The sequence below is a fragment of the Leishmania donovani genome, chromosome 35, assembly GCF_000227135.1.
Source record: "Leishmania donovani BPK282A1 complete genome, chromosome 35".
Lineage (NCBI taxonomy): Eukaryota > Euglenozoa > Kinetoplastea > Trypanosomatida > Trypanosomatidae > Leishmania > Leishmania donovani.
Genome location: NC_018262.1, coordinates 695,673 through 705,556, shown reverse-complemented (window position 1 = coordinate 705,556; position 9,884 = coordinate 695,673). Strand labels below are relative to the sequence as shown.

General features: G+C 59.7%; 3 protein-coding genes across 3 annotated transcripts; all 3 read left to right on the top strand.

Moving 5' to 3' along the window:
• Positions 1–1,449: 1,449 nt before the first annotated feature.
• LDBPK_351660 (mismatch repair protein PMS1, putative) lies at positions 1,450–3,972 on the top strand (the record flags this gene model as incomplete). Its single annotated transcript, XM_003864703.1, has 1 exon — positions 1,450–3,972. The coding sequence occupies one exon, from the start codon at positions 1,450–1,452 to the stop codon at positions 3,970–3,972; it is 2,523 nt and encodes an 840-aa protein (XP_003864751.1).
• A 1,258-nt stretch (positions 3,973–5,230) lies between these two features.
• Positions 5,231–7,150, top strand: LDBPK_351650 (hypothetical protein, conserved; the record flags this gene model as incomplete). Its single annotated transcript, XM_003864702.1, has 1 exon — positions 5,231–7,150. One exon carries the CDS (start codon positions 5,231–5,233, stop codon positions 7,148–7,150), a length of 1,920 nt encoding a protein of 639 aa, XP_003864750.1.
• Positions 7,151–8,443: 1,293 nt separating this feature from the next.
• On the top strand, positions 8,444–9,514 carry LDBPK_351640 (hypothetical protein, unknown function; the record flags this gene model as incomplete). Its single annotated transcript, XM_003864701.1, has 1 exon — positions 8,444–9,514. The coding sequence occupies one exon, from the start codon at positions 8,444–8,446 to the stop codon at positions 9,512–9,514; it is 1,071 nt and encodes a 356-aa protein (XP_003864749.1).
• Positions 9,515–9,884: the final 370 nt, after the last annotated feature.

Below are 9,884 nucleotides of genomic sequence, written 5' to 3'. Positions count from 1 at the left end.
CGTGGCACCTTCAAGGGCCGTGAGGGTAAGGTGACCGCGTGCTACCGCCTCAAGTGGGTCATCCTCATCGACAAGGTGAACCGCGAGAAGGCGAACGGCTCCACTGTGGCCGTCGGCATCCATCCCTCCAACGTCGAGATTACGAAGCTGAAGCTGACGCACCACCGCAAGTCCATCCTGGAGCGAAAGGACCGCTCGTCCAAGTCCGACAAGGGCAAGGGCAAGATTAGCGCTGCAGACAAAGCCATGCAGCAGATGGACTAGAGATCTCGCCCAACGCGATTGAGGCTCAGTGAAACACAAGCGTGCCACGATGGGTGCGTGCGCACGTGTACGTCATTTCCGACGTGCGTGCATCCATCACCGGTACGCTTTTGCCCTTTTTCATCTTCTTTTGTTGTTCTTTCCGTTTCATGAAAAGAAAAAATCCTTTGAAGTGTGCGACTCCAACCGGAACGCCCTCCCCTCCCCCTCACAACGAGGCGGAGCGCATTCTGAAGCTCGAGGATCCCTTCTCGGGCGGCTCCAGAGCTTTATTGCCGTGAACGCGCAGATGTTCTCTCTGTGTGTGTGTGCGGAGTAGGCGCAAAGCAAACGTGAGTGAGCGAGGGACTGTGGCTGCGCCACTCCCCTCCTTCCTCTTTGCGCGGTGTGTCGCGCGGGTGATGAAGGCAACAGCATCAACAGCGAGGAGAGACGGTCGAGCGCTGCGCAGCCTTTTCTGCGTGCGTGTTCGCAGGATGCCTGTTGATTCAGTAGAGGCTACATCACTGACCCCTTTTGCTCTCTCTCTGCTCTTGTGTCATGACCGCCCCCACCCCCTTCTCTCTCTCCCTCTTGCACTGATGCCCGCTGCATCTGCGCACCTCCCCGCCCCCGAGCCGCCAATCCTTCCTCGCGCCCGTCTCCTGGAGAGAGGATCTCCTCTCCGGTCTGTATACTGCACCTCTATCTGAGTGTACTCTCTTCCCCCGCAAGACGGCAAACCTGCCACCCTCGGGGGTGTGCCGAATAGAAACACGCGCACTGGCTCACACACACACACACACAAACGCACGCGCACAGGGGCATGGATGCATGCACGCCGTTCTTTTTCCTCTTTCGTATCTTGGTATTATAGAAGACACGTTTGACGTGTCAGCCTTCGGTGCCCTCTTCCCTCACCCTCCTGCAGCGCCCCCTTTTCCTTTTGTGTGTGTGCTTGGATCTTAGTGGCACGGCCTGCTCATCTGCTGTCTGTCTGTCTGTCTTGACGCCGTCAGTCTTTGGCTAGAGCCCCCTCCCTACTCCTCCTCCCTGTAGCACCCATACGTCGCGATCAAGGCGAAATCCACGTGTAGGCCGCTCCCCGCTCGATGTGGCGCCGTCACAGGTGTGTCGCCGTCATCTGAGTAGGGGTGGTAAGTGACACCGTCGCATAAGACGCCTGGCACACACCCTTCAGCCATAATGATTACCCGTCTGGATGGTGCGAGCGCGCGCAAGCTTGCTGCGGGACAAGTAATTACGGACCTCACGAGCGTTGTGAAGGAACTCTCCGAAAACGCGTTGGATGCGAAGGCCACGACGGTGACTATTCGACTCATCAACTACGGTCTCGATGAGATTGTCGTTGATGATGACGGCACGGGAATATCCATGGGTCAGCTAGTGAACACCGCGGCCAATGAGCTGCTGGACGGTGCGAGCACGCCTCTGCTATCGAGCCGCGCCACTACGAAGCAGCGACGGCACGATCGCGACGGTTGCACTCATGCGACTGCAAAGGACGAAGCCGACGAGGGTCAGACGAGCCAGGCCGAGAGCGCGTGTGTGGCAGAGGATGAGGGCGACAGCTCTGATCCGTCACTTGGTTTCCGCGGGGAAGCGCTCCACTCTTTGGCCCACGTGAGTGATGTAACGGTAGAGACGCGCAGCGCCGACACTGGTGCCTTGACGGTGCGTATCTCGTATGATCATACATCGCACACGTCTCGCCTGGAGGCGGTGCGACTGCGCGATGTGTGCGGCACCACCGTCACCGCGCGGCATCTCTTCAAGCACCTTCCTGTGCGGCACCGCGAGTACGTGAAGAACTGCCGCAAGCAGCTCAGCAAGGTGGCCAGCACGATGAAGCAGTACGCCGTGTCGCACCCGCACATACGTCTTCTGATGCAGCACCAGGAGACCCCCAACTCAGCCGTCGTCACGCTCGTTTCGCTCACCGGCTCTGGCGATGCAACGCGCAGTGTGACGGAGGCGTACGGCGGCCTTTGCACCTCGCACATGCAGCGTGTGCACTGGAGCTTGTCGTTCGGCACCTTCGCCGGACTCGTGTCGAAGGTAAGCGGCGGCGGGCGACTAAGCGGCGACCATCAGGTGTTTGCCCTTGACGGGCGGCTCGTCGACCTGCCGCGTTTGGGCAAGGCGCTCAACGACGCCTTCATCCAATGCCTCCCGAACGCCTCCCAGCGGCTGCACGTTGCCTTCTTCCTCCAGGTAAAGACGAACGCTTCACTTCAGTACGACGTAAACCTTACCCCCAACAAGCGCAAGGTGTTGCTTGCGCAAGAGGAGCGCTTGGCGGACGAGTTGTACCAGTGCGCGCTGCAAGAGTTTGGCTCGGCCTTGCAGGAGGTCGACCTGGATCGTGGCCAACGTATCGCGCAGACCCGCGCCGCTGATGTGCGTGCCACGGAGCTGACGAAGCTGACGCGAACACTGGTTTCAGCCACGTCGCTCACGCAGTTCACGTTCAAGCGAGCGAAGATGGAGGAAACGGATACGGGCGGCCGCGTTGCCGCTGGCGCCCTGGACGCCCACAGTGGAGAGTCGTACCTCAGCTCCACGGCTGGCTCCTCCTCGGTGATCGACCTCCCAAAGCTTGGCAGCCTCCTGTACGGCAATGGCGCAGCCGACGATGACGGCTCCGGCACGGACAGGGATGGCGAGAGGGCTGAATCCACTCCACTCTTGCTGCCCTCCTCGCTATCCAGCATTAGCGGTGGCGGCGAGGACGACGAGGACAGCAAGGAACGCTCCCGCAGCGCTGTCGAAGACAAGAGCGAAGGCAGCGACCCACCCGCCCTCAAGTCATCCGCAGATGTTGATGACCATGAAGACTGCTGTTGCGGTTGGCACTTGGCTGACAACGCGAAATGCATGCGCTCGGAATCAGTTGCAGTCGAGGTTACGCGGCTCTCTGACGAGGGCAGTCAGCGGCGGGGCGGGGGCAGCTGCTATCAGTGCGCGTACCCGGATCTCAGCGAGCTCGTGCAGGAGCCCTTCTCCGCGGACCCAGCCGATGCGGTGGCGTTGTCGGCGTCAGCAAAAATGCGCAGCCGGTCCTCTTCTCGCACCCTCGGTGCCCAGACGGCCGACGACCTGAACCACTACTTCACCAAGAATTCCTTCAAGGAGATGCGGGTGATTGGGCAGTTTAACCACGGCTTCATCATTGCCGTGCTCCCCAACGGTGACGTGTTCGTCGTCGATCAGCACGCATCAGATGAGAAGTATAACTACGAGCGACTTGTGCGCGCGTACGAGGCAACGCCACAGCCCTTGGTGATGCCGGTGTCCGTGGCCATGAGTGCTCACGAGGTGGACCTCGCCGTGGAGCACAAGCTGACTCTTCAGCAGCACGGCTTCAAGGTAAGCCGAGGAAGCGACGATACGAAGCTGCTGGTGTATTCGCTGCCGGTGTTGCCGTACGACGTGGTGAGCGCGTCGGATGTGATGGAGCTGGTGCAGCAACTCGTACAATACGGCACCATCACGAAGCCGCTGCGTGCGGTGTGGCACTCCATGGCCACGAAGGCGTGCCGCAGCAGCATCATGATTGGCACCCCGCTCACGGTGAAGCGCATGAAGCTCATCCTCGAGCGACTAAGCCAGCTGGATCAGCCGTGGAACTGCCCGCATGGTCGACCAACGCTGCGGCTGCTATGCAGCATAGCAGATCTTCAGAGAGGTGGTGCGCTGCTACGATGAGTATGTTGCAAAGCCGGAGACCTATGCCGGTAAATACGCACGCACATCATTGCCCACTAAATTGCACAACTCCTCTGCACGCGTACACGCATAGAGAGGCACGCGACGATAGCAACGAGAATGTGGGAGCGCATCAACATTGCGGCTCTGTTTGTTTTTGCTTGCCCCCCTCCCCACTCTTTTCCTCATGAGAGGATAAGGTCCGATGAGGAGGGGGGTCATGATGACGGTGCTGGGGCTAAGTGAAAAGGACGCAGATTGAAGGGGGACCATATGCACGGTCGACCCCTTCCACACGACCTGCTTCGCCCGTGCTGTCTTTCCGTGGGGCGCCTCTGTTTCCTTGCGCTCGTGCGCTGCACCATGGCAGTGCGTATGGCACAAAAAAGGCCCTTTTCTTGCTGACTCGCCCCCTTCCTCCCTCTCTACGCATTCTTGCTCCTTTGGGGTGCGGTTGCGGCGACACAGTCGCGCTTGTCGCACTCCCGTTTTCACATGCACAGACATCACACATCGCTCCTCTTCCTCTGCGTGTACACTCGCACGAAACAGCAACATCGATAGCTACACCGAGGCCCATCGCCCTGATCCCCACACAAAAGGAGGGGGGAGAGAAAAAGGAGTGCGCACAGAGAGACATATACATACACCGGCGCTCAACGGCTACGTCGCGCCTGCACTCTCGGGTGGGTGGGGTGGGGTGGCCGAATAGACGCGTGCGCACGGCTCGCGCCGTGTGATAGATCCACACATACACATAGGCCTAACTCCACTCATATTAGAACTCTCTCTTTTTCGTGTGCGTGTGTGTGTGTGTGGTTTCCTTGACACCGCTTTTACTATTTCCTTGTGCACACATAGAGAGGTGACGAGGTTGGGCAGGGCAAGTGAAGGATCACGCACACGCGCTCCTCTTCCTCCTCGTCAGCGTCGTCTTTTCGCGAAGGCGTTGCACACCGCTGAGCCAAGTTCTTTTTTCGCGTGCTCTTGCATGCGCGAGTCTCGCTTCTGCAGAAATAGAAAAGCGGTCCGCAAGAGACGCAAGCGACAACGGGCCTTTTTGCCTCCGGGGAGGGGATGAGGGAGGTCTCGCTCCACCAAGCACGTGTGGTCTCTCTCCTCTATCGAGGGGCGTTTCTTCTGATTCCTTTGTTAACGTTTGTGCTGCTGTGCTGCTCTGAGCAAGATGCACCACGGCTCTTCGCAGCCGAGGCGTGTCACTGATGACGCCGGCAGCTGCTGCTCAGATCTCCGCGAGATGAACGAGGCGAAAGTAGCCAACATCCTTTCCTACCTTGACAGTGCTGCCGCGACGCAGTGCGAAGCGCGAAGCGTGCGAGACTGCACACTCGCGACCAGCTTCTCGAGCGTTGTGCCGCTCACATCGTCGGTGCTGCAGCACGTCACGGCCAGCACCCCCGCGCCATCATCCATAAATGCCTCGCCGAACGATACCCCGACGCACCGCCACGCGCCGCCGGGACGGTCCACGTCGCCTCCGTCCGTTGGTGTGCCAGCGATGTCGGTGTCGTGGATCACCGGTGGCGGCGCCGAGTCTGCCCAGAACACATACCTTGGCATCAAAAAGCGCATTGAGGGGATGCAGTTCGAGAATGAGCAGCTTCGCCGGGACAATGCAGAGCTTCGCAGCCGCCTCCAGCAGTGGCGTGCCGAGGAGGCAAACCGAAAGGAGGAGATGCGCGAAGCTGTGCAGGGCGAGGTTGACGAGCTACGCAACTCGCATGTGCAAGAACGCAAGCGCGCCAAGGCGGAGAAAGAAAAACTGGAAAAGGCGAAGGAGGAGCTGACGCGCCAAGTGGACACGCTCACGGTGAGGCTGCGCGAAGAGGCAGCGAAACACGCCGAAGATGTTCGACGTCTAGAAGGGACACATGCAGCGGCCCTCTCGTCTCTGCGTACCAAGTGGGCTGCGCAGGAGAAGGTGAACCGCGAAAAATGGCGTCTGGCCGAGGCGAAGCGCATCAAGGAATCGACGCTGCAGTCCCTCGAGCCGGACATTGTGCTGCTGCTGAATCGGCACAAGGCCGAAAAGGCGCGTCTGCGCGAGGAGTACGAAAACGAGCTGCGCCAGCGTGACGAGGCCATTGCCGCCAAAGATGCCTCCTTAGAGGAGTTGAAGTCGAAGCTGCGGCGTGAGGCAGATGAGCTGCTCAGCCGCGAGCAGGAAGCTGTGCGAAATCGCCTCCGCGACGAAAGCGAGCGCATTCATCGACAACTCGAGGAGGAGCGCCGTCTTGAGCAGCAAAGGCGCGAGCAGCTGGAGCACCACTATGAGGATCAGAAGCGTACGCTGCAGCGAGAGATCGAGCGACTTGGGAAGGAGGTGCTGCGCCTGCAGAGCGAGCAGACATCGGAGCAGGCCTCCTTCCACGAGGCGGTGACCAGTGAGGTGGCGCGCGTGACAGGCGAGGTGAACGAACGCATGAAGTGTCTAAAGGAGAAGCTGATGCTTGAGTTCGCGGACCGCGAGAAGGATGCAAAGGAGGAAAACCAGCGCTATTTGCAATCAAAGGAGGCGGAGATGCGCAAGAAATGCGAGCTAGAGCGCGATGCGGCGGTGACCAAGGTGGTGCAGCGGCTCGAGGAGGAGCACCTGCGCGCCTTGGAGTCTGCTCGGGGCAGTGATGGAATGCTGCGGGAACGCTACATCCAAGTTACGCGTGAGAAGGAGCGACTGCAGGTGGAGCTTGACCTTGTCCAGGAGCAGCTAAGCACCGCCCTCGAGGCCAACCGCAGCAAAGCCGAGGAGCTGCAGAGAATTCAGGACATGGCGAACCTGTCGGAGCAGCACATAAGCGCCATCGAGGACAAGGTGCGCTCCGAGTACACGAAGCGCATGAGCATCCTGGACCACGAATGGCAGAAGAAGCTTCACGAGCTCGAGACCCAGCACGTAAAGGAGGTATGGGAGCTACAGCAGCGCCACGGCGCCGCGACACAGGAAGTGGCTCGCCTGAGGTCCGATTTTGAGATGGAGAAGAAGACTTTGGAGCAGCGCCACCACGCGGAGCTGAGTCAGATCAACGAGCGCATCCTCGTGGCAATCACGAAGAAGGAGAACACGATCCGTCACCAGTCGGAGCAGCTGCTGAGCTTGCAGGAGGCTGTCAGTGTGCGGGAACAGGAGCTGCAGCGGCATCGCCAGCTGCTCTTGTGATGCGGAGAGTACAAAGATGGCATAGAATCCTCTGCTGATACCCCGGTGCAGTGACGGCTATGCATGATGCTTGCGCAGGAGTCATAAAGCCGGGCTGATGCTGTGCTCTTGGTGGTTGTGAGAATATGCCGATTGCCGCCTTTTTTGATGCGCATGGGCGGCTGGCAATTTGAAACAGCTTGCAGCGACATCATCAAAAGGGAAAGAAAGAAACAAGAGGGCTAGCACGCTTGGCAACTACCGTCGCCCCCTTGGTCTGCGCATGTGTGCGTTGTGTATGCTTGGTTGCCCAGATGTGAGGCGGGTAAGTGTGGCTAGCCTCCAATGTCGACGTTGGCATTGGATACGCCGTACACCATGGGGAGCGAAACAGCTTTTTTTTTAGTGTCTCTCGTTGCACTCTACTACCCTTGATGACGAGGGGGAAACCTCACCGTTGCACCTCAGGGTCCAGCACATCCACTATGTGTGTGTGTGGAGGCCAAGCAGCACCCCCTATCCCTGCCAATGCCGAGCCACTTGCGGTGGTGACGCGGGGCCAGGCACCCGCGACGTGGTGGTGCCAGAGCGCTTCATCGCTGCTCATGCCGGCAGCCATGTCGTGGACGGCGTTGCGTCGGAGCGGCCTGCGACAGCGAGCACGCGTGTGCCATCCATGTGGTGGGCAGCGTGTCAGCGCGACTCGAACGTGCCCCGCCCGGCCCTCGCACTGCCTACTGGTGGTGGGCAACCTGCGTGCCACCGCGAGGGATGCACCAGGGATGGCGACTGGCATGGTGTGAGCCGCTGTGAGGCGACATGCGAGGCGGCGGATCGATAGGTTTCGAGGCGGTGCTGAGCCGACGGAGTCGGTGCACTGCTGCACTGGCGCGTGTCTACGGCTGCTTTGCACCACGAGATGGGTCTGTGACTAGCCAGGGGCAGCAGAGTGGCGTTGGGCTCCTGCTGCGCGGCAGAGAATGGACACACACGTGTGGAAGACATAAGGTTTCCATTGTTTTTTTTTTTTGCTGGACCGAATGCAGACTCGAGGGCGGCACAATCACATTGCTCTCGGGCTCACATCTTCTGCTACATCGTTGGCTTTCGTGTCTCTGTCTTTTCATCTCGCTCCTCTGCATCGCTGCCTGCGACGTAGTATAGCTACCCATCGACAGGCACAGGCGCACACGCAGAGACTGTCTTTTTCACACCCGGCCGTTCAGCGAGTTTTGTGCTGTAAGCTAGCGGAACCCATCCTTGCCTTTTACCCACTCGCGTGATTTCTTCACATCTATCGGAAGCGGCGCTGTAATGCCGTCTCGCATCGTCAGGGATCCCGGCGTACCGCCGACTCTGGTGGCGCGTCCCGAGGACGTGTTCGAGGACAGCGGATCAGGGTACTCTTCCATGTGGGCTCACGCTTTGAATGGCGTTGCCGTCGGCGAACGCTACGACACCGCGAAAAGTAGCGCGGCAGCCACACTTCCGGTGAAGTGGGACCGCGACGAAGCGCTATGGCAGCTGAAGATAGCCCTTGGCGTCTCACCTGTACTGCGGGAAAGAGACGTGCCACACTTGGCAAGCCCAGCTCTGCGCACTCACAGCAGCGCACAGGTGCCCTTGGAACTCAAGGCCGGGGACGAGGCAGCTGCTGCCGTTGCCCAGAAAACGTCCACTTCCGATAAGCAACCGCCATCGGCTCAAGAGGGCGCCTCCAGAAAGGGCAACAGGCTCGACCACTTCATTCCTCCTGTCTACAGATTCAGCTCTGCCTCGTCGGCGTCCTCTTCGCCTCTGTCGCAGGCCTATGTGCAAACCGCTCTGGCTCGCATCCAGGACGAATGCGACGCACTGATGCAGCGCTTAGGCGTGGGTGCTGCCAAGTCAAGTGCGGAATTAAACCAGGCAAACACGGACATGCCCGACGACGAGCTTCAGGCGGCGCAGCTGATGCGCCTGCTCGCGGAGCCATCGACACTGGCCCAGCTGCAGCGACGTGCAGACGCCGCGATACTGGAAAAGGAATGCGTCTTTCGGATTCGCGATCTCCTCGCTGCTGAGCTGCAGCGCCGCCACGTGCCGCTCGAGGCGGCCCAGGATGACTTTTACCCTTTCTTTGAGCAGGTCGACCGCACTAAGATGGCCCTAGAAGACTACTACCACGTGCAGAGTGCGATGCATACAATGGCGCCGATGATGGAGGCGGCGGTCGCCGTGGCGGAATGTCTGCGCGATGTCGATGCCACCACATCAATGCAAGGGATGCAACGCATAAGCGCCGCGGAGGCGGCAATGAACTCCTTGCTGGCGCAGGTGCAAGAGGACGCGGTGATGTTGCAGAAGAACTTGGAGGCTCTGCGGTGCCGTTTTGAGGCGCTGTAGGGCCGAGAAGCCTCAGACGATCGAAAAGGTAACAGAAGGGAGGCATCGGACCTCTTGGCCAGACACGTTCCTCTGTGGCCGCAGCCCAGTGGCGCTTGTCTTTCTCTTCCTCTCAGTCCTCTGCACACTTGTTTCCTCACCGAGACTTCTGCCTGTGCGCTGGCTCGACGTCAGGTGCCGCTGGCTCCATTTTTCTAGTCTCTCGCCTGCGCTCTTTGTTCTATAGCCGCGGAGGGTGGAGCAGCCGCTCTTCCCAGGGCAGCAGGTTCTCTTTCTCCGGTCACGTACGTCTCTCGCTCTAGTAGCTGTCATCCACTGTTATCCGTGCCTTCAAGTGCACCTCTATGCGGTCGTCGCTGATCTTGCCACC